We start from the raw sequence: 23,915 nt of genomic DNA on the forward strand, positions 1-23,915 counted from the left end.
ATTTAGAGTTCTAATGAACCAGGGTGGGATTAATGTATTCTCAGAAGATGTGATGTTAGTTTACATGTTTGTCATTGCTTCTGTTTTATGTTTCGGGCAGAAATAAAGATGGAAATTTCAGGTAAGTGATTTAGCAAATAAAATTTTTCTAATGAGGATTGAGTCTCTTTTATAGACTCAAATATTTTGGGCTCAAATCACCAAAATTTTCTGCATTTTCTTTGTTACTGAGAATGGTCATCAGATAGATAAGGTTATTCACAGAACTTTCAGTGTGTGATTTTAGATTACTGAAGATCTTCACTTAACATTTTGTAGTCACTGGTGCTGTTGGATGGTTCAGTATTAATAATTCTAATATATTTTATGGTGTCTTAAGGATTATTTTTTTTCATGTGGAAGCATTTTTATTTTGATTTTGTGAGACATACTTTACAAACAATAAAATTACAGAATTTAAGGGTCCTGTTTGAAAAGTTGGTTTTATGCAGGTAACCATCACTCAGATAAGAACATTTCTCCCTCCAGCTAGTTTCTCTCGAGTCGTTTCCAGTCTGTTCCCTCTTAGGCAACTACTTTATGATTTCTAGCACCTTAGCTTAGTTTTCATAGTAATTGAAAAAAAAATGTTGTATCTGCTGTCAGTCTGAATTCTGGAAAACTGGACAGTTCAACCTGGCAAATAGATGATCAGAAATCTGTTTAGCTCATAAAGTTCTAACCTCCATGTGTGTTGAGAATGTTGAATGAAAGTTTTTATTCCTATTATGTGTCACTCAAGTTTTGGGGCTTACCTAAGAAAAGTTACATAAGGAGTGGTCTTTAAAAAACTTAACTCCTAGGAAGAAGCTTGTCTCCTTTCAAAATGTTATTTTTATCCAACCGTGACTTATGTAAAATTCTAGAAGCCTTTGGCTATTTTAATTTAGGAAATCAGTCTTTTTTTTTTTTTTTTTTACATTGAAGCAATATTGTTCCTTTTCACTAATGTGCTATGTGTATTTACACACACAGAATATTACTTTTTCTTTTTTTTAAATTATAATTGATGGGAATATTTTTAAACAGTTCTACCATTTCCCTTGTGCTGATTGGGAAATTTGGTTGATATTTGTTATAGAAGAGCTTAAAGGAGAGATTTGAGGAGCTGGAGCTTCCACTTCAGTGAACCATGTAGTATTGGCAGTGTGAATGTCAGCCTTTGGAGGATGCAAAGCTATTGGAGGAAACCCAGATGACTGACATTAACTCGTATGAATTATCTAGATAAGCTCAAAGAAAGGGAAAGGAGAAGTTCTAGGACTGATGAATAAATTTTTATTTTTCTTACCTTTGATATATAACCTAGAGGATTTTCATCATTCTCCATGGGAAGATTGGATGTGAGAAGTAATATTTGATAAAATATTACTTCGAAATTATTATTATAATGAGACTCCATGGCAGTATCAATGATGCAGTTAGATTGCTGTTCTTAGTCTAATTTCTTAGATTTTGGTGAAACGGGTAGTAAATGGGACAGGTATTTAAGAAGAATGCAGAAATGCAGTAAGTGAAGATAAACATCTCCACACATTGTATGTGCAAGAGTTGACCAACCAAACTCAATCTGTTTTGCCCATCCTTTAAGGAGACTGAAATAAAATTTCTCTCCTTTTCCCTTTATGCTGTAATTACACATGCCTCCATTTGCTTTTATGTTTAAGTTCAGAATGATTTTATCTTCTCAAATGAAAAGTTGGATTATCCCTTGCCAAATATTTTTTTGAAAGGTTTTGTTTTGTTTTGTTTAGTTGAAGTATAGTTGGTTTATTACAATGTGTTAATTTCTGAAGTACAGCATAGTGATTCAGTTATATATATATTCCTTTTTATTATAGGCTATTACAAGAGATTGAATATAGTTCCCTATGTTATACAGTAGGACCTTGTTGTTTCTTTTATGTATAGTGGTCAGTATCTGCAAGTCCCAGACTCCCAGTTTATCCCTCCCCCCACTCTTTCCCCACTGGTAACCATAAATTTGTTTTGTTTTTTTCCGACAATAACTGACAGTAATTGAGAACTTACTGTGTGCTAGGTGCCTTTCATTTTTAAAATTTATTTATTTTTATTGAAGTATAGTTGATTTAAATGCTGTATTAGTTTCATATGTACAGCAAAGTGATTCAGTTATGCATATATATTCTTTTTCAGATTCTTTTCCATTATAGATTATTACAAGATACTGAATACAGTTCCCTGTGCTATATAGTAGGTCCTTGTTTATTTTATATATAGTAGTGTGTATATGTTAATCTCAAACTCCTAATTTATCCGTCCCCCTCACCCCTTTCCCCTTGGTAACTATAGTTTGTTTTCTATGTGAGTCTATTTCCAGTTTGTTAGTAAGTTCACTTGTTATCTTTTTTTTTTTTTTAGACCACATATAAGCAATATATATTTGTCTTTCTCTGACTTACTTCCCTTAATATAAATAATATCTAGGTCCATCCATGTTGCTGCAAATGGCATTATTTCATTTTTTTAATGGCTGAGTCCACCACACACACGCACATGCACACGCACACGCACACGCACACACACACAAAACATCTTCTCTATCCATTCATCTGTCGATGGGCATTTAGGTTGCTTTTGTATCTTGGCTATTGTAAATAGTGCTGCTGTGAACACTGGGGTGCATGTATCTTTTTGAATTAAGAGTTTCCTTTGGATATATGCCCAGGAGTGGGATTGCTGGATCATGTGATAACTCTATTTTTAGCTTTTTAAGGAACCTCAATACTGTGTTCCATAGTGGCCGCACCAATTTACATTCCCACCAAAAGTAGGAGGGTTCCTTTTTTTACCAGATGCCTTTCTTAACACTCAGCAATACTAACTTTAAAGTCATAATTTCAAGGTCATAGGGATTTTTTGATTGCGTTAAAAATATCTTGTTTGTTACCTTTTGCCTGTTCTATTTTCTTATTTTTGGTCCTGTTATAAACTCAGAATATTTAGAATTTTTAGTTTCTGTGTTTTCTTTTTCAAAGATACTCTAAATTTCTATAGTTTGGCCAAAAATATGACAATATGTTCCTTTATGTCAAAGGCATACATATTGACTTAACACCCTTGAATCTAATATTGTCATAAATAAAAATATGTTGTAATGTTACAACTGGAGCAATCTTTTTGGGGGGACTGTTAGTTGGGTTTATTTAATTAGCTTTTTAATGGTGGTACTGGGGGTTGAACCTAGCACTATACCAGTGAGCTATACCATCCCACCCCACTGACAATTGAAATGATCTTGAGTTTAATAGCTTAGAAAAATTACGATAGGATGCATATTGGAATTGTGTACTTTTGAGGTTCTTATATTCAGCTTAAGAAAATTGAATATTGGTAATAATGATGGACTAATTCTTTGTAGTGACTTTTTCCTCTAGCATTCATCTGATTGCAGTAAATTTGAATGTCTAAAATCTCACTGATGTATGTGGGTTTTGTTTGTTCTAATACTGTTTATTCCTTTTAAAACCCAAGAATTGCTGGCATGATCTTTTTAGTTCATGAGGTGATTTTAGCTAAATGATTCAGTCTTCTGCCCTGCCACTTTTCCCCCTTGTACTGGATCTTTCAGGTTGAACATATTTGACGTTTTTCCCCCAGGTTGAATCGACCAAAGCAATGGTTATGGAGAAGCCTAGTCCCCTGCTGGTCGGGCGGGAATTTGTGAGACAGTATTACACACTGCTGAATCAGGCCCCAGACATGCTACACAGGTAAAACTTTTGTTTCCTGGGCATCATCTAATTCTGTGTTTTATTATGTAGGTGCTTACGCTTGAGATTCTTATTCATCATGCACCTTGTAGGGTTGTTGCATTATAGTGTTTTGTACATAAGTACCAAAAAGTGATGACTGTTAAAATTATGTAATAATATTAAATAGAATGTACTAATGTTTAAAAACTGGACTGTTAACTATACATTATCAGAAAAATAATGCCTGGAAATGTAAAATGTTTATGCTTTTGTTTTTGCCGTTTTTTGTTTTGCTGTTCTTGGTGAATCATAAATTTAGTAAGAATGCATATTGAAGATATAAGACTGTTCTTGTAGTGACTTACTTTTGTGTTGGTATGCTTTAAAATATTGGGTATCTTTTTAGTGGAAATGATTTATGCTTGTAAATTAAAACAGATGTATGAAATAAACATGAAAGTCTTTAGTAAAACAGTGCTAACAATTTTTCTGTGTATATGCCAATATTTTTAATATACTATGTTTTAGCTTTTTTACTTGAAAATCTGTAATCATCTTACAAAGGTAGTACACATACCACATTAATTTTAGTATAATTTTAGTATTCAGAGTTTTTATTTTCCAGAGGTGTAGCTTATACTTAATCTCCTAATGATGAATATGTAAGTTGCTTCCATTAATTCCTCCTACAAACAATGCTGCATTATACAAAACTCTTGTCTATATATGTGAACTTAAAATATTTCTTAGAAATTTCAAAATGTGTATTTGTTAGACCAGAACTATTTTTTCCTCTGTACTCTGCCGATTGCATATTGTATACCACGTGATTATTAGGTGTAAAAGAATATTTGTAAATTGTGTTGAGTCCTGACTCTGAAAATGTAAAATATCTCTTGTATTTTTTTTTTAAGGCTTCACAATTTCTGGAACACTTCCCTTTTTACTCTTGATCTTTATAAAAACCTTTTAGTAAGGCATTGTAGGAGAGCTAACTTCATTTTACAGGTAAAGATGCTAAGAGGTTAAAAATTTGTTGGTATTCACACTTAGTAAAGTGATAGAATAAGTCTCTCAACTTTTTTTCTTTCTCCCTTTTCGTTGTATTTTTTCTTAAAATTGTATTCTGTGCCCTTTGCAGTTAGACAAATTTGGAATTTAAAATGGAGCAGGAGATGAAAGAAACTAACCATATACATTAATATATTTCTTGGTCAATGTTGTTATTTATTGATTCAAACAATCCTTTTTTCACATTTAATTTCTAAGGTACAATGAAAGGTGGCTTAGCCAGCAATGAACTGATTGGCTAACATGCAGCCTCTCAGTGACTTTAAAAGTTGTAAGGTAGATTTGAGACCTACATGGGCCCAGATCTGTCCCTTTTTGAGGGGCAGAGGAAAGTACAATCAGGATGCAGAATGACATGAATAAGCTTGTATGTGAAAACTTTTTCATCTGATCAAGAAATCCTAATAGTGGTTATCCCCTGAGTTAGGGCATTTCCCCTGTGTATGTGGTTAGGATAGGGTTGGCACTTTCCTAATTGAGTATTGTAATGAAGATGAAGTAGTTGAGGATATAGATGAATTAAAGCTATGAAGAGTTAAGTCTGAACATGTTGATGCATCAGCAGAAATTGTTGGAAAACTCCTTAGACCCATCTATCTGCCTGAGTTACTGGGTTTTTAATGGGAATTCAACACATGTATTCTCAGATATAAAAGGACTCTCAAATCTGTGGAGAATATAGATGTCCTTGTCTGTATCAAAACTGTCTGTTTTCCCCTTGAGTGAAAGCAAGGGCTTGTATTTTAAGTGGTCTTTCTGACATGAACTACCAAATCCTTCCCAACACAATTGTCCTGAGACCTGGAACTTGTGACTTGTGGGGGGAGGGGGGAAATGTTCTGCTTCCTTGACCAAATTCATTCCCATTGTGCAAATACTGTGACATGTAGGGGATGGATGTATGATTTGTATACAAAGATGAAAAGAGAAACACATTCCAGCCTCCAAGAACGTACCAGTGAGGCAGATGGGTACCAAACATGAACAGTAAATACGTGGTCTTAGGATACTTAAAGATGTCAAATATCTTCTTGTTTTACAGATTTTATGGAAAGAACTCTTCTTATGTCCATGGGGGATTGGATTCAAATGGAAAGCCAGCAGATGCGGTCTATGGACAGAAAGTAAGCATAACAAGCTTTATGTAAGCTGTTAAGTAACTAGAACATAACCCATAAAATTGAAGTGGATACATGCTTAATAGAGTTATTGATATTTGAAGATCATATCTATTTGAAGAAGATCAACTTCTATTTGGAAATTTAGGTATTCAGTAACTATTTGATTTATATGATAGTCATTGAAGAGCTTATATTGTCATTTTTGTTCATTTTGTATGATATATTTTGAAGTTTTTTTGTTAGGAGATAATTGGTTTTAGTATGAGGATCACCTGTTGTAAACATTTTTAGATATATTAATTCAGGACAGTAATTTTAAAAGTCTCAAGGTGGTCACTGGGAATGTAGTGTACAAATTACAGTGGGGTCCGTGTAGTTTGTAATTTGAATATGCGTAGGTAAATTCTCTATATTTGCTGTGTTAGAAAGTTAGTTGTTCTTGAGGGCTGTGTAAATTTTGAGTCCTTACCTCTTGTCTTAATTCCTTAGGAAATCCATAGGAAAGTGATGTCGCAAAACTTCACCAATTGCCACACTAAGATCCGCCACGTCGATGCTCATGCCACTCTGAATGATGGCGTGGTGGTCCAGGTGATGGGCTTGCTCTCTAATAACAACCAGGCTTTGAGGAGATTCATGCAGACTTTTGTCCTTGCTCCTGAGGTATGAACAAAGAAACAATGAACGGTTTGAAACTGTAAATTTACAGAAAAGTTGCAATAATTGTACTGTAGTAATTCCTACATATATCTGACCTAGAGCCACTGTCAACATTTGCCCGCTTGTTTATAATTCTTTTTCTACTTACCTGTCATTTTTAATTCTAAACCTTTTGAGAAGTTGGAGATATGATACCTAGTTATCCTCAGATACTCAAGTGAGCATTTCCTAAGAGTAAGGAACTGCCTTCCATACCATAGTATAGTTACCAGGTTCAGGAAGTACTGATACAATACCATTATCCATCTGCAGTCCATATTTAAATTTTGGTAGTTGTCCCAATAATAATCTTTATAGTAATTTTTTTCCTCTTGTGCGAGATTCAGTCTAGGCTTACATGTTGTTCATAGCTGTGTTTTCTATTGAAGCTCCTTTAATCTGCTTTAATTCATTAATCTTGGTTTTCAAGGTGTTCACATGTTTAAAGAGGACACAAGTTTCTGTGTAGAATGGCTCAGTTTGAATTATCTGATACTTCCTTGTGGTTAGGTTTAGGTTATGTCTTTTGTACCTCATATTAGGCTCTTGATGTCATTTAGTCTATTAGTATTTTTACTTTCCTCATTAATAAGTAAATTGTGGGTCAGTCTTTGAGACTGTGCACATACTCTGTTCTTCATCACGCTTGTAGGCACTCTTTAGCATTCACTGATACTTGCCAGAATCAGCTGCTACTTTGATGGTTCTTTCATTCTATATTTATTAGTTGGCATTCTTTGTAAAGAACTTTGCCTTTTCTTCTATCTGTCATGGGGTCTTTGTTTATTTAATGGATTTAATGAATTACTAACTTTATATAGATGTCTCACATGTCCCAGATCTGCTAAGTGTGAGCTCCTTTGAGCTGGTTTCTGGTTTTTTTGGTTTTGGTTTTTTGTTTGATTTTTTTCGCATGGAGAGGGTGAGAGGTGGGGAGCACTTTGTGGCACAAAATGCATCAGGCTCATCTTACACTCTCTGCTCCTGCCCCAACCCAAGGTCTGGGGTCAGCTGTTTCTTCAAGGAGCCCTGTTTTTTTAGTTATTATGTTTACCATGAAAGGGCAGAAGGTTTATGTTGCTCAGTTGCATTTGTACTGTCTTCCTGGCTTGTCTAGACTGAACACAGTCAGGAAGCCTGTCTGCATGAGGACAAGGAAGGGGCTCCATGAGGACTTACTGATTCAGTGTTTTCTCCAGCATTACCCTTAAGATAATTTTCTGTTGAAGGATAGTAAGTGTAAAACCTCTATCACTTTACTGTTTGAATATAAAATAACTCAACTGTCAGTGTGAAAAATTACACGAAGTCATTTTAGTCAAGATTTTTAGAGGAAGACTTAGATTATCTGTAGTGTTAAAATTGTTGATGAACTTCTAAATATTCAAGTAATCATGGGATAATTGCTAAGTTTACTTGTAGTTCTTTTTCCTTTAAAGAGGAAGATTCTAACATTACCTTAGTATAATACATTGTCACATAAACTGTCTCAGTTCTCAAAACTCTAAGGTATAAGTTGGTGTCTCATTCTATAGATGAAGAAAGTACCTTAGAAATTGAATATCTGGTAAATGACATAGTTGGATTTAGATTTAGGTGTGTCTTGCACCTCCCATAGACAAACCTTTTCAGCTACACCATCCGTGATTGCTTGTGTCAGTATTGGATACAGATTTAGGGAATTTTTGAATTTCTGCTGCAGTTGGTAATACGTATTTATTGTTGAAGAAATTATTCGAAGTGTGGGCTGTGGCATCTTAAATATTTAGAGCTTTATCAACTTTTAGATATTTATCCGGTGGTATTTTAAGCACTCTACTTGAATGTAGTTTTTAACAGCCTTAGTAGAGCCGAGTTTTTTCAGCATTGGCCCTGTTAACATTTTGGGCTGGATAATTTTTTGTGGTGGAGGTTGTCCTGTGCAATGTAGGATGTTTATAGCAGCATCCCTGCCCTCTACTCAGTAGTTGTCAGTTGTACTCCCGATGGGAAACCTAAAATTAAAATGTCTTCAGATATTGCCACATGTCTCCTGGACTGGGCAATACTGCCTTCACTTGGGAACCATGGTGTAGGGTGATTTGGCTTTTTAAAAGTCTGCCGAATAAATGAAACCGTTTTGTTGGCATTACAGGGCTCTGTTGCAAATAAGTTCTATGTTCACAATGATATCTTCAGATACCAAGATGAGGTCTTTGGTGGCTTTGTCACTGAGCCTCAGGAGGGTAAGTAACTTGTCTAAATTTTTTTTTTTGATGGCCTCAGGTTGACCTGAAGAGTATAGGTTTCTTGATTTTCATAATTCTCTCTGTTTTTCATTAGTAACTTCTGATTGTCAAGACATAGGAAGGCTTTGAGATTTTTTAACCTACCTGAAGCTAACAGGTTAGCCTGGTTCACTGATACTGGTAGAAGACATAAAACTCCTAAGTCAGAAGTAGACAGGTTGTACTCACAGCAACAATAGTAACATTTTTTTGCCAATTTCCATGGGACACTGAAGAAGTTACATGATACTTGCCTGCATTGCAATGTGGGGTGTATTACAAGGATAGAACTGTAAGTTAAAGAAATGGAAATATTGTGATGGCCAGCAGCCATGCCTGCCTTTTGTTCTGGAGGGAGACACTTCTTGAGGCTGTTTGCTGTGTAAATGTTCTTAAAAGATAGTCTAGAACAAAGGGTAGCCATTGCCTCAACTGTAAGCTGTGCAGAAACACAAGAGACCCATGGAGAGATGTCTCTAAACATTTAAGAGTAATTAGCGTTTTAGTGTTTTCCGTATGGCTGGGACAAGACTGAGTGCTTTCTGTTTATTGTGTTAATACAGCAGCTTTACGGATAAGTACTTTAGGTACTGTTGTTCCCATTTAATAAATTAGGGCATTGAGATGCACGGAATTTGCTAATGTAATATAGCTAGTTAGGTGGTAGAGCTGGGTTACTGGCATTGTGACCTCAGACTATGTTTTTAACCCAAACACTACAGTAGCTTTATTTCTGTCCTTAAAACCCATGTCACAATTTTACCCAATTGACCTGTTCTCTTTACTTTTTTATGTATGTGTACTTTTCCTATTTCATTGCCTTTTTGATAGTGATGAGCGTTGTGAGAGTATGTTTGTAAATAAGTAAGTACACATCACTTTAAATTTCTTTTCTCATTTAGAATCTGAAGAAGAAGTGGAAGAACCTGAAGAAAGACAGCAGACACCTGAGGTGGTCCCTGATGATTCTGGAACTTTCTATGATCAAACTGTCAGGTGAGGAAAACTTTGTTCCTTTGTCCAGAGCTGCCTGAGAATTCAGGTTGTTTAGTCTTTGTCTTTGTTGGAGGGCAGCCATAATGCTCAGAAGTCTCAGAAAATAATGATAATTTCCCAGAAGAAAGATTTGGCTTTTGGTCTCTGAGCTAACATAAATATATAACTTGTTTAATGTAGATTGTACTCTGAGGACTACTTAAATAGTATCCAGCAGTCACTTTGTGGTTTAGTTTTTTTCTTGGCCATAAGTGGAAAAATAGATTTAGGATTTATCAAGTTTTTAACATACCAAGGCATTGCTTTAAGTGCTTTGGGAGGACTATAACGTGCACAAGGATTTAGGCAGAAACAGGCAGAAATTCAGACATGAGTTAAATAGCAATAAAGAATTTTATTTATTAGCCCAGAAAACAAATGTGTGACTGTGTATGTTAAGGTGTTTTTTTCCTTTTTTTTTTTTTTAAATCTGTAACCGGAACAGAAATGTTTGGTAGTAATGAAATGATTTATTTACTTGGTGCCCAGTGTGAATATTAGTATTCAGTGCTTAAAGGATACGTTCAGATGTTTCTCAAGTTGTGGTGTTGGACTGAATACATTACTCACGTGGGTTGCTCCTTGAAAATGAAGATTTGTTGTCCTACCACAAACCTACCACATTAGAATTTCAGAGGGGAATACACTTACAGCTTTAACAGACATTTCCTGTGACTTATGTGGAAGTTTAAGAACTGTTCTGAATCATCACTGATGTCTTTTTTTCTCCAAAATTCTGTGTATGTTTATTGTGAGAGATTGTTTTGGTAGTGAAAACCCCGTAACATAAAATTTACCTTAACCATTTTTAAGTGTACTTTATAGTAGTGTTAAGTATTTGCACACGATTGTGCAACAGATCACTAGAACTTATCATCTTGCAAAACTGAAACTGTACCTATTAAACAACTCCCCTTTTCCCGCCTCCCCACAGCCTATTAGAATTTTGTTATATGTCGTAGGTAAATTGTAATAGTTTGGGGATTCTAACGGAGAAACACGGGTTTGGTTCATTTTGATCTGTTTGATGTATTTGCTTAATCAGAATTTAGCAAGTCTGACTGCAGGTAAGATTGCTCATTGAGGGCTTTTCTAATAAGTTATCTTGTTTTAATACTCAGATATGGAATTCTTAGATCTTTTTTGGTGGGGGAGGGGCTAATTTTAGGTTCAGATCTCTATAGTTAAATACTTGTGAATTTCTTGCTTAATCAATGGAGGCAGAATGATATTTCTCAAATTTTACTGTGACAGCAATGACTTAGAAGAACATTTAGAAGAACCTGTTGCTGAACCAGAGCCTGATCCTGAACCAGAACCGGAACAGGAACCTGTTTCTGAAGTCCAAGAGGAAAAGTCTGAGCCAGTGTTGGAAGAAAGTCCTCCTGAGGAGGCTCAGAAGAGCTCTTCTCCAGCACCTGCAGACGCAGCCCAGACCGTGCAGGAGGACTTGAGAGTATGCAGTGTGTCTTCATTCTTATTCTATTCCAGTCTATTTTTAAAAATCTCTTTTGTTGTTGACTTTTGTAGGTGCATTTTCATGTTGGTTGTTGAGGGAAATTTCTTACATACTGACCATGCCTCAGAAAGAAGTAAGATACATATTGCTTTATCAAATCAAAAGTAATTTTTTTCCCTCTTGTAAGGAAGCTTTGAATACTTTTTAGACCAGTAATTTCAGGTGCTGTTTTATCACCATATCAACAAACCCCTCATCTTTTTAATATTTCCTCTTAGAAGTTGCAAATTATTATGTGCTTGTTATAAGAAACAAGTGACTGTGTTTTTAAAAAATAACATGGTACAACAGATTTTTTTCATGCTCTTTTCTGTAAAATCCAATTGAGGATAACTTAATAGTAGAAGTGGAAACATTGTTGAAATATAACTACTTTCCAAATTAGAATCCATGATTTCAAAAGTTTGAAGCTTTTCAGTGACTCTCCCTGAATCACATCAGGATGATGTCAGCTGTACTCACAGAACCTTTTACATTTGATACTCCATGAAGGAATGTTTTAGTGCCGTATTTATGGGACCAGGGTTCTTTTAATGCCTTTTATCCTGACGGTTAATTCACTTGCCATCGTTCTAAGTAGAGGAACTGTTGGTAAAGTAAATAGGGTTCTTGGTCTCTGGAAGCTTTCATAGGTGAGCAGGAAAGAGAAATAGTGAATTGACCTCAGCTTGCAAGTGGAAAGGTAAATTGTCTGGATTGAGATTCTATGACAGGTTAGGTGGCTTAATTATAGTATTCCTGGAGAGAGGTAATGATATCTTGGATTAAAGTCCTGGCATTGGAGATGGAGATAAGATAATTAAGAAGTAAATAACAGAATTTGGTGGTTTTGATATGGCTTGAAAACATATTCTAGATAATTCTAAAGTTGGTGTAATTGGGTCAGTGTTTATGCTATATAGAGTTCAAGAGAATCAGAGGTTTTGGAAAGAGAAATTTTCTTTGATTCACAAACTTGAAATTGAGTGGAGTATAAGTAGCTTCTTAGACCGTCAGCTGTATTTTGCTGATACTTGATAACTAGTCTTAAGGGGTATTTGTACTAAATTTGAAAGTGGGGAGGAAGGAATGTCAAGTTACTTAAAAATTCCATCTTGCCTATGAAAATATGTGTATATTATGTACAAGAAATCAAAAGCTAATAGCTTTCATGTTGTTTTGATAATGATATAATCAGCTAATATTGTTGTGGTTCCCTTAGACCTTTTCTTGGGCATCTGTGACCAGTAAGAACCTTCCACCCAGTGGAGCTGTCCCAGTTACTGGGATACCACCTCATGTTGTTAAAGTCCCGGCTTCACAGGTGAGTTTCTGATTAAGCTCATATTAGGCAAATTTACTTGTATTTTCATGTAACGTGGTTTCAGTTATTTAGTGAAGGGTACAAGGTGGCTTTTATTTATTTTTTTTTGTGACGGAATTGTCATTTTCTAGTGTAAGCATTACTGTTAGCTAGGAAACTTCACAAGAAAAAAACTAAACTTGCTTTGCTTTTACACAAAAGTTAATGTATAAATTTTTTAGCCTCGTCCGGAGTCTAAGCCTGAGTCTCAGATTCCACCGCAGAGGCCTCAGAGGGATCAACGAGTTCGAGAACAGAGAATAAATGTTCCTCCCCAGAGGGGACCTAGACCAGGTGAGAGCTAAGAAGGATGGCTTCTCTAGTTTGGGGATGTTGAGGGTGAGAGCTTGTTGGAGGACAGTTGATATTTGTGTACTTAGATTAAAAAATGTATATATGTGTCTATATAGTGGAACTGATGTAATTATCTGTATTGAGCATTAGAGAAAAAAGTATTGAATGGAGCAGTTACTGAGAGGTGTCTTGTTTCTCTTCCAATTCATTGCTGTTTTTGTTTCCTCTTCAGTCCGTGAGGCTGGTGAGCAAGGTGATGCTGAACCGCGAAGAATCGTGAGACACCCTGACAGTCACCAGCTCTTCATTGGCAACCTGCCTCATGAGGTGGACAAATCAGAGCTTAAAGATTTTTTTCAAAGTAGGTTATTGAGTTTTAAATGCTAAATTCATCTAATACAGAGCTGTCCAGTAGAAGTAGAAAATGAGCCACATAGGTAATTTTAAGTTTTCTAGTGACATTCTTAAAAGGTAAAAAGAAACTGAATAATCTAATATTTTATTTAATCTCGTGTATCTAAAACATCTCAACTTCTGGAAGCATGAGCTTTGTTGCCTGTGGCTGTGCTGAGTCTGAAGTCCGGGGTGAATTTTGTACCTGGGGCGCATCTTACTTTGGATTAGCCGCATTCAGGTTCTCTGTAGTCGCATGGGACTGACTGGTGGCTGTCATTTTGGACAGTGTGCATGTAACGTTTAGATGGAATGTTCTGAGTTATTTGAGAATTGTGTTTCACTTGCAGATTATGGGAATGTGGTGGAGCTGCGCATTAACAGCGGCGGGAAGTTGCCCAATTTTGGGTTTGTTGTGTTTGATGACTCGGAGCCTGTTCAGAAGGTCCTTAGCAACAGGGTAAGCAGCTTTTCATCTTGATTTTGTTAAAAATAAGAATGTATCTTTACTCTTTTAATGTATTCATTCTTAAAAATTAAAATTATGTCTTATATATATAAAGTGCAATTTATTCCAGCATGTTGGGGTAATATTTCCCATCACTGCCTGGGAATTTAAAAAAACAAAACTGCTGTCTTAAGTAACCGAGTTTTTGATGTTAAGAGTACTTTCTCTAATAATAGAGGGATTTGTACAATGACAGTTTTTTGTACTAACACAATTACTATGTTCTTAAAAGGGCCCTTCCCTTCCCCCACATCTTTCGTTAGTTGAAAAACACTTTGTAGCAATAGTAGTAGAAGGGAAGAACAAAAGTGTAAGTACTGTTAATTTAGTGAGATGGATGTGGGATTTTTAAGACCTCACTTTTTTCAGTTGAGGTGAAATTCACATAGCAAAATTAACTTTTAAAATGTACAGTTCAGTGGCGTTTAATACAGATTGTTGTGCAACTATCACGTATCTAGTTGCAAAACATTTTCATCCATAGTAAGCCCCTTATCCTTTAAGCGGTCCCTTCCCATATCCTCTCCCCAGCCCTTGGCAACCACTAATCTGCTTTCAGTGTCTGCAAATTAAAACTACAGATGTTATTAACCATGTTACAGAAATGGTGTAGATCTTTATTTCCCGGAGACTCTCCAAAACCTCCAATGTTCCTCAGAGTGTTAATAGATATGCCACAATGTTTAATGTTGTCATAACATTTAAGTGAGCCTTAATCTACAAATGTGCATTATGTATCAAACTGTTTGACCATTATCTTTGTGAAGCATCTCCTGCAAAACAGGAATGAGGAGATAATAGTGGGTTATCTCACCCAGGACAGAGTACTGAACCTAGAAAAGTTCAGTAGGCTTTGTGGATAAATCTACCATTGAGCGTGCAGTAGATCCAGAGACCACTTTTTGGTGCATCCTTGAATTTTATAGTCTTAGATGGGATGATATTCCCAATTGGCCAGACGAGGTCAGACCTGATAATTGGCTTCCTAGTTAATTATCCAGGATGGGGGTTTGTTTCATTTAATGCATGTGGGTAAGTCATGGCATCATTATGCTTAAGAATTGTTGAGGTCAAGTTCCTCAGAGAGGGACTGTTTTAAGTATGCCTGGCACTTTTTTTCATTTAGATTGCTTCTGTCTCTGTGATACCTCCTCAGAGATGTCTTCAATAACTGCCTTTTAAACACTTCCAATCCTAACCTCTTATTTTTCAGACTTGAAATGATTTTATTTTTCCCATTTTATCTAGAACAGTGCTTCACATTAGTGTTGTGTGATTTATATAATGTGTATATAAAATATATGTGAATATTTGTTAAAATATGTATTTATAAATGTATACATTTAAGTAATTAGAATTAAAAATGTAATTTAGACTTGGAGCTCAAAAGAGGCTCCCTGGCTCCACCCCCACCACGTAAGCTTTTCTTCACGTGTGCTTTCAGATTACTGATGTGGGCTTTGGAAACCTCAAATGTAGCTTGCCTTTCCCTCATCCCACGGTATTGGTAGAAATCTACCATACTCCCTTCAGTAATTTTTTATGAGCCCAGAAATAGCCCACATATGAGCAGTCGTGTTTGACGTGCTGTGTAGTGTTTGACATGCTGTGTGTGTGGCATAGTGGTTCAGAGCTTACACTTCCCTGTCAGGACACCTTGGTGTACATTGCTCTTAAATCAGTCCCTAGCATTGTGACCCATGTGGTCTAAGTTACTTAACCTCCCTGGCCCATAGTTTGCTGGTCTCTATAAAATAGGTGTAATGATAGCTCTCAAGGGGTTGTTAATGAAGATTAAATGAGATAACAAATGTCAAGCATCTAGAACATTTGTGCATAGTAAGAACTGTTGAATCTTTATTTAAAAAAAAATTTCAGTTAGAAAAGCAGTGAATGCCAGCATGGAGTATAAATCAAGTTCATTGGAACCTTGAGAACCCCCTTTGTTGTCTACTTTAGCTCTGTTGGTGAAAAAGAAGGCCTAAGACTTAGTGTGGGTGTATCTTCTTTTTCTTTGCTAAGATCTGATATGTTTATTATCTTAAGTATTTTTCAAGATTCTATTAAGTTAGATAGCATTTTGTTAAAGTTATATTTAGATGAAGTTTGTGATGTTTTTGAAACATGTATGTACTTTGCAGAAATATGCGCAGCACCATCATTCCACATTTGGTGATGATGGGATTTTATTCTAAGCCTCCAAATCCATGGAAAAGGTGGCAATTTTTATTTATATTATTCTATTTATATAATTTTAAAGGAATATAAGATTTGCTTTAATAAATACAGTGAAAACAACTTATGCTGCTGTGTTGTTTAATTTGAGTTTTTTTAAATAGGTTGCATACCTAACTGCATTTCCGTGTATTTGTCAATGGGAAAGTTACGTGTTCTGCGTTTGAGACAGAGATGGAACTGTGAAGATGTAGCTGATTTGTACGCTGCTGGTTCTTTAAAATAGCTTTGTTTCCTCTTTGATAGTCAGTGGTCCATAAGCCCTCTGTGTAAATCTGCTCACCTTGATTCTTACAGCCCATCATGTTCAGAGGTGAGGTCCGCCTGAATGTGGAAGAAAAGAAGACTAGAGCCGCCCGGGAAGGGGACCGTCGAGATAATCGCCTGCGGGGACCTGGAGGCCCTCGAGGTGGGCTGGGTGGTGGAATGAGAGGCCCACCCCGTGGAGGCATGGTGCAGAAACCAGGATTTGGAGTGGGACGGGGCCTGGCTCCAAGGCAGTGAATTCCTCTTCACTGATTTTCACACAGCAGTACAAATCCTAGCTCCTTCCAAATGGTGAATTTCTTCAGCCAACCTTTGGTATCTTGGAATATGACCCTAGTCTATTATAAACTGCTTCAGTTTGTACAATTTTACTTTTTGTGTTAAAATGGTGTGTGCTCCTTCCCGCCCTCCCTTCCCTCTCCTCACCTTTAAATCCTTCACTTCCAATTTTGTGGAATGATATTTTAGGAAAAACAGATTTTTAAAGAAGAAAAAAAAGACTGAATTTCCTTGCTTTATTTGCGTATACAGACTGGATTTTTTTTTTTTTTTAACAGCCATTTCCCCAAAGGAATGTGTCTTGCTTATTACTGACATTTGGTATGTTTCATTCATTGGAATATTTCTTACTTATTTTCTACGTGTTTCAAAAGCCTGTGAGAATAACAGGATTTGATAAACATTTTGAAGGCAGAAAAAACCCAAATTATTTCTTCTTTGAGAGTCATGACTACCTTCTGGTGTGGAGCAATTGCCATTGGAAAAATTGACAATTTTGTTGATTCTCACTGGTATGGTTAAAAACTGAATAAAAGGTATTAGTGGAGTTTTTTTTTTACTTCTATGTGGTCACAAAACAATTCTAAAACCTACTGTTTTTACCATTGAAATTTAAATTGTGAGTTAGGTTTTAAATGTCTAGAATGCAACTGATAGGCTTTTCTTGAACTGTTAGGTTTTTTTTTTGAAGTAGAGTTTTTTCATGTTTAATTTGTTTGTAAAAAAAGGAAAAACACAAAAAAAAATTTTTTTGAAGTCTGAATAACCCAAAACCGGAGCAAAACTGTTGTGCCTTCTATTTATCTTTGATTCCAGTCTTGGCAATTGTTTAAAGAAAGATAATAAAAAAAAAAAAAAACCCTAGATTTGTTCTGTCAGGTTCAGAGTATGTTGGGAATTGCAGAATCCCTCTTTCACCCTGTATGTCTTCTGTTCATTTATTATGCCTTATTCTGAAATTAAGTCTCAAACTGGAATGCCTTTCAGAACAGATGCTTCTGTAGAGGTCCTTTGTCCTGAATAGTTCAGCATTTGTATTGAGTTTTATTTCAATATCTATTCAAAGTCCTAATCGTAGCCCATTAGAAAGAGTGTGACTTTAATACTGGACTTCACAGATGTGCTCAAGTTTTTTTTTTTTTTAAATCATGGCAATTTGGTAAATTTTCTATTTTGTTATGGTTCCTTTTATTGATGGGATGCAGTGGGTGTTACTTGGAAATGGCCAATTTTTATTAAAATGTTTCTGGAAGAAAATTTAATCTGGCAACATAGACTAACACTCGCTTTGCATATAGCATGTTACTGTTGAGTGCTGTGTGTGAGGTGGGTGAAGATTTTGTTTATACATTTGTGAAGCAAGCCTTTGTGTGATGACTTGTCATTACTAATTGAAGGGCGATGAAGTTGTCAAATTTAACTTATTTATTTTCTTCTTAACAGTATTCACCTTTAGGACTGTTTGAGGATAGTATATGAGTAGGAATAGGGAATGTTTTGTTTGTTTTGCTGTTACTGGGAAACTGGGTTTGCTGAAAAGTGTAGTCTTAAACTAAAGTGAAGTTTGATGTTATCAATTGGTCCTCAGTACCTCAAATATTTGAAAATTGGCAACATCCCCTTTACATAAAGAAATTTACATAACTGAATCACATAGCTGTTTTTTGGATCAGTTTAAATTACTAACTGGTAACCACTTCATTTGACCCAGGCCAGGGATAATTGGAAGAAATTCAGCTTGTACTTTTGTAGCTTATATTAAGCTTGTGGTGGAAAGAAGAAAACTTAGCCTGAGTTGTTTTTGAAAGAAAATAACTTGTGGTAACTGTTAGGTGTTAAATTATGGATAACCTGAAATTTTTTTTTGTAAGTGAACACTAACCATGCAATTTAAAATAGAAGTTCTTCCTTCTCAGAGCATTAAGGGTACTAACGAGATGCAGTGTTTCTCAACTTGGGGCTGTTGTGCTATATCCTGGAGGACAGTTAGGGATATGTGAGATTAGGGGCTGCGTTGGAGGGAGATGCACACACTGCTTCTGGCATTTAGTGGGTGGGGGCCAGCGATGCCAAATGTTCTGTGAAATGAAGCAACCCCATTGAGAGCTTGTATATCCCTACTCCTGTAATTCATGGTGGGCAGGGTGGTGGAGTAGGACAACTCGGGTGAAGACTCACTCCTCTGAGATAGTGCCTCAGAAAAGTAAATTAGCAAGTAGAAATCTCTCAGGAATTACAGTGACATCTGCTGTGAGGAATTAATAGTCTCACTTTATTTGTACCAATGTGTCTGTTTTAAATTTGGACAGGTTAGTAGCAGTATACTAGACGATTGTAATTTATTGCAGGGAACTTTTGCATAATCACAGAAAAGAAAAGTTTGCTTCAGTAATTTCAAGTTATCAGAATTGGAATATTGTGGAGTTTTGAATAGCATTGGACTTTATAAATAGGATTCATGGTTAACACTATTAGGAATCCCGATGCCATTGTTCACATTGTTGCTGATGGAATAAACGTGACGCCCTAGAATACACATACATTCACACATTGAAAGTAAAGTATGTTAGGGCAGGTCTTGTGTAGGCAGCATCAGCTCATCACATTCAACACAATTTGTCGTCAGTAGGAATGACCCAGTATACTGTTCTGAGCTTAAGGCCCTTCACCCATGAATATTTTAACTGGGTAAGACTAGTTTGGTTCAGTGGGTCTCAGTCTTTTAAGACGTGTTGAAAATAAATCAGTCTTGGGCCATATGAAAATACTTTTGTTTGCTTTTACAGTGAGGTTGGGCTTTACTTGTGTTTCCTGCGTTCTCAGCTTTTTGAGCTGTTGCTGGGGAGTGGTGAATTGGATACTACAAAAATAATTATATGGCTTTTTGGGTGAGTAGGTTACTACCACAGTGTTAGTTGAATTGCACTTTAGTTTTAGGTTAGAAAACTAATTTTCACAACTACCCTGTGGATTAGGTACCATTCCCCCGCTCCCCCCCCCCAATAGATGAAGTGACATCAGAGCAGTTAAATGACTTGGGCCTCAAAGTCATCCCAGTAGCAAGGAGCAGACTGGCCTTCATAACTGAATGCTTTTCCTCTAGAACCATAGTGCCTGCGTATTTACATTTAAATCACAGTAAGGGAACAGGACATGACCATGATAAATAACTACCCTATAGAGACTTGACTGGTGTGAAACATTCAAAGCAAGGTTACTTACTGTTCTCTGTTCCTTTAGGATAAACAGGATAAGTAAACATTGATTTTGTAGGGCTTCTTTTGATCTGCAGATTCTATGGTAACAGTAACAATGACTTACTAGATTTTCTCATCTGTTTGATAACACATTTAGTTCAATTTAATCTAGATGTGGAAGATGAACAAACTTGTATTATAGCATCATCCCAGGTGAGTTTTTAATAGTTGTGTTTTGTGCTTATACTTGCCATCTTCTGATACTTTTCTTCATCCCTTTGAAAACCCTTGTAGAGTTTAATGATTAGTGGAAAACATGGCACTTTATAGAAAAGTTTGTTAGAATCTATATCAAAGTTTTAAATTTGTAGGCCATTTTTGCTGAGTGGCTTATTTCTTTTAAGAAAATGGTTGAATTTGTCAAATCTACTGATCTAAAAAAATATTTATATTAAAGTTTATTTTTATGCTACTTAATCTCTACAGGAACTGCACACAAATGAGATAATTGTTGAATTTTTTAGTATAACAGTTTTGAACCTTGTGAATGAAGCAACTTCAACATTTATTTGAATATGGGGTTCTAGGTTACTGCCTAATATACCATAAATTGGCAGTGGACAATTAGAGTTAGTCTTGAAATGTTTTAGAAACCTTAAGGAATGAAAGTATTAGAAACTTAATGTCTTATGTGGGATAAGGTTGCTGAGAAAGTAATGGCCATGTTGTACTAGATAAATGAGGATTTCTGGTTTTAAGGTAGGTAGTACCTTTTGGAATTTGTATTTGTTTGCTGTGGTATTGAGGTTCTGGGGACCAAGGGTAGAATTGTGAACTCTTCGTAGACTACATTAAAGGAGAAATGGTGGCACATGTGAGATGTAAACTTTTATTTACAGTCTTTTTAGTGTATGTGTATCTAGCTCAGGATAATGCTCAAATTAGACTGCTTTGCTTATGCTTTCATAAAACGGTCTTTCATAATGGCCTAAGTGAGTAGCAGGCTGATTAAGAGGTGGGCTAAGCTGGTTTCGGTTTTGATTATGTTTCTGTATTGGCTTAGAATCAAGATTGTTCGCCTTTTTGATTGCATGACTTGTTTTTAAAACCTTGGACAGTCTACCTTCCTCCAGTTTCCACTTGAACCTGGTAGTTTTTTCAGTTCCCTGTGAGAGGAAAATAGTATTGGAAATCAGTTCCACTGTTACCCCATAAACCATGTGACCTGGCCAGTTACAGAAATCTATACATGTTTAGAACTTTGCAATATGTCCACTGTTGCAGATTCCTAAGGGACTTGCATCCCGTTTTGAAAAAAGTAAATTAAGGATTAAGGGATGCTTACCAAAAATTCACTACTGAATTACTTAAAGAAGTATTTATTTCTCAGAAACCCACTTACAGGAAGTTTGCCTCTATTTTTGGTAGTAATTATTTAATTAATCTGGATATAAGTTTTAACTATTGCTGTAATTAACCACTTTGGTTACTGATAATCCACCTAAGCTTTGAAATGACCGGTTTGACTTTAGATTTGGTTTAAATTCTGAAATGTTTTTATAAAGAATGATGATTTTAAATGAAGACACAAGGAAGTAGTGAAGAAAAAAAGGACTTCCTTTCTTTAAAGATTCAATGCATACTTTAAGTAGATTATGTAGAACACATAATGTTAAAAATCATATGGGTAGATCGTGGATTTTGAAGAGGAGTAGGGGTGGAGGTGGAATTTACCTGATGGAATAGGAATCATCTTGTTGTATGGAAAAAAAATCATAATTTTCAGTGAGAAATGTCAGAATAAGGCCTTAAAGTTTTTCTTTTCCCATTCTGATTATTAACAGAAGAAACAGGAGAGACTCAGAATTCTTTGAATCGTAGAGTGTTAGTGCTGGAAAGGACTAAGGTGATTTGTACGCCTTCATTTTTCAAAAGATAGACTGCCTGTAGAATTATTGATTAGTGCAGAGTTTCAAATAAGCTTATAGAAGTAACGTGGAGCACCTTCAGGAATTGCCAGTCTGCCCTAGGTTTGCTCTTGGAAGCCAGAACTGTTACAGGTTAGGATGTGGGGAGAAAAGGGAAGGAGTCAAAAATTTTATATGCTCACCCAGTTGCTTGTCTTGCTCGTTTTCCATACCCAGGTTTTCTCTCTTTTCTTAGAACTGTCTTAATGCCCAGTTCTACCAGGGCCTGTTGTCAATAAGGACATTAACTTGTGCTCCCCTCAGGGATGGGTTTACTACTAGCTGTCAGAAAGCTATTGGGTATCCTAATGTGTTAATAGCTGAAACTCAGCTGTAATTTTCTCCTGAATCCTTCAGCATTTTGCATTCTGTACATTGTGGTGCTTTTTCCACCTTGTATTGTTATATCTGTAAGCTCCTAAGGGGCAGCAATTTGGTCTTAGGCATGTACCCTGATCAGTGCCTGCAGCACCATGTATGAATCAGGCTCTAATCTTCCTTTCCAGTGATTTTGCTGTTCTTCACGGAAGGATGCTCCAGCCATGCTGAGCTACTTAACGGATCCTCTAATAAGCCAGGCATTGCTGATTCTGTGGCTTAAAGTGCCTTGTCTTCCCTGAAGGTAGACTTGCATTTGCATTGCCCCTCACCCCCGCATCTCTTGCAGTCAAAGCCACGTTTTTTTCAAGACCTAGTTCCAGAGCTTGTTTTTTCCTCCCTTAAGAGAGAAAAGATTTTTTATAGGAGTGGCTAGCCCATTTTTAGGGGTTGATTTGGCCAGAATTTGAAGCGAGGAACAAACTTATTCTCATCTGCTTTCCTTCCACATCGTCCCTCCTGTGAGATGTCCCAACCTTCATTTAAAAATACGTGTTCCTAGAATACTTCATACCTTTCTCATAGCTTATAACTTACACTTTGAACCTAGAATTAGAACAGACGCATGTCTGTTTTACTACCTTACTAGACCATAAGCTCCTAGAGGACAAGGACTGGAGAATTCATCTGTGTTCCTCCAGGAGGCACAGTGACTTGCACAGAGGCGTGCTTAAGTGGTGACTCATTGAGTTGAATAAATTAGTGTATTTCGGTTTATATTCTCACAGGAGGCATGCCTAGAGATCAGACTTACTACAGTAGCTTTTAGTCACTATGGCGTTTTGGAGTGGAGGGGATTGTTGGGAAATTTTGAGGGGTGGGCAAAGGGAGGAAGTCATTGGTCATTGTGAGGTACTTCCATCCCTGGTCTGGGTAGTTAGCTCTTTCTTTCTGATTGTGCCCAGTATATCTGGGGTACTTCGTTTCTGTGCACAAGACCTATACGTGCCAAGTTTCATTTCGTTTCACAGACCTCGTCCTTTGTTCTCAGTTTGTCATCACCCGTGCTGTGAGTCTACATCACCTGCTTCCGTTTGCTTCCTCCCACATCCAGTCTCTAGCTAAGTCCTGTCAGTTCTACCTCAGGTCTTTGGCATCTCTTTCCCCCTCACCTACATAATGTAGTGGCCTCTCCTGCCTTTACCTCTCCCCAGCCTACTTTCTACACAGTATTAGACTCATCTTACTGAAACCTAGCTCTGATCGTGTATCCCATGTTTGTGTTCTATCTCCCCTACTAGACTGTAAGCTCCTTACGGGCAGGGTCTGTGTCCGAGTCATCTTTGTATCTCCCATAGCACCTATCAATAAATATGTCTTGAATGAACAGCATAAAGCCTTGTCAAGTGAAATGATGTTTTCCAGGTGATATGTAGGTTTCTCTCAGGTAATTGCAAGACGTCAGAAGTTCTCCGACTTCAAAAGTTCTTCCATATGTAAAGTTGGTTAAACGGTAACAACTATAAGTTAACCACAGAGAAAATTTCAGAAAACTTTAATTTTTTTCCATTGGAATCAGCATGGATATGTGTATATGGATGGTTCAATAAATATATTTTTATATACATGTATCACAGAAATTTTACAT

The 23,915-nt window shown here is 36.3% G+C and overlaps 1 protein-coding gene across 1 annotated transcript in view; it reads left to right on the forward strand.

The window, feature by feature from the left end:
• The window catches only part of G3BP1 (G3BP stress granule assembly factor 1), a 28,308-nt gene extending 10,602 nt beyond the window's left edge, over nt 1–17,706 (forward strand). The window contains exons 2-12 of the mRNA XM_010987273.3: nt 3,661–3,773; nt 5,869–5,950; nt 6,437–6,610; nt 8,781–8,871; nt 9,816–9,909; nt 11,203–11,404; nt 12,669–12,770; nt 12,992–13,103; nt 13,336–13,464; nt 13,847–13,956; nt 16,537–17,706. Coding sequence (XP_010985575.2) covers nt 3,679–3,773; nt 5,869–5,950; nt 6,437–6,610; nt 8,781–8,871; nt 9,816–9,909; nt 11,203–11,404; nt 12,669–12,770; nt 12,992–13,103; nt 13,336–13,464; nt 13,847–13,956; nt 16,537–16,743 — 1,398 coding nt within the window. The 5' untranslated portion in view covers nt 3,661–3,678 and the 3' untranslated portion in view covers nt 16,744–17,706. The remainder of the gene's footprint in view (nt 1–3,660; nt 3,774–5,868; nt 5,951–6,436; nt 6,611–8,780; nt 8,872–9,815; nt 9,910–11,202; nt 11,405–12,668; nt 12,771–12,991; nt 13,104–13,335; nt 13,465–13,846; nt 13,957–16,536) is intronic.
• The last annotated feature ends 6,209 nt before the right edge of the window (nt 17,707–23,915 follow it).

The sequence above is a fragment of the Camelus dromedarius genome, chromosome 3 (genome assembly GCF_036321535.1).
Source record: "Camelus dromedarius isolate mCamDro1 chromosome 3, mCamDro1.pat, whole genome shotgun sequence".
In the NCBI taxonomy this organism is placed as follows: domain Eukaryota; kingdom Metazoa; phylum Chordata; class Mammalia; order Artiodactyla; family Camelidae; genus Camelus; species Camelus dromedarius.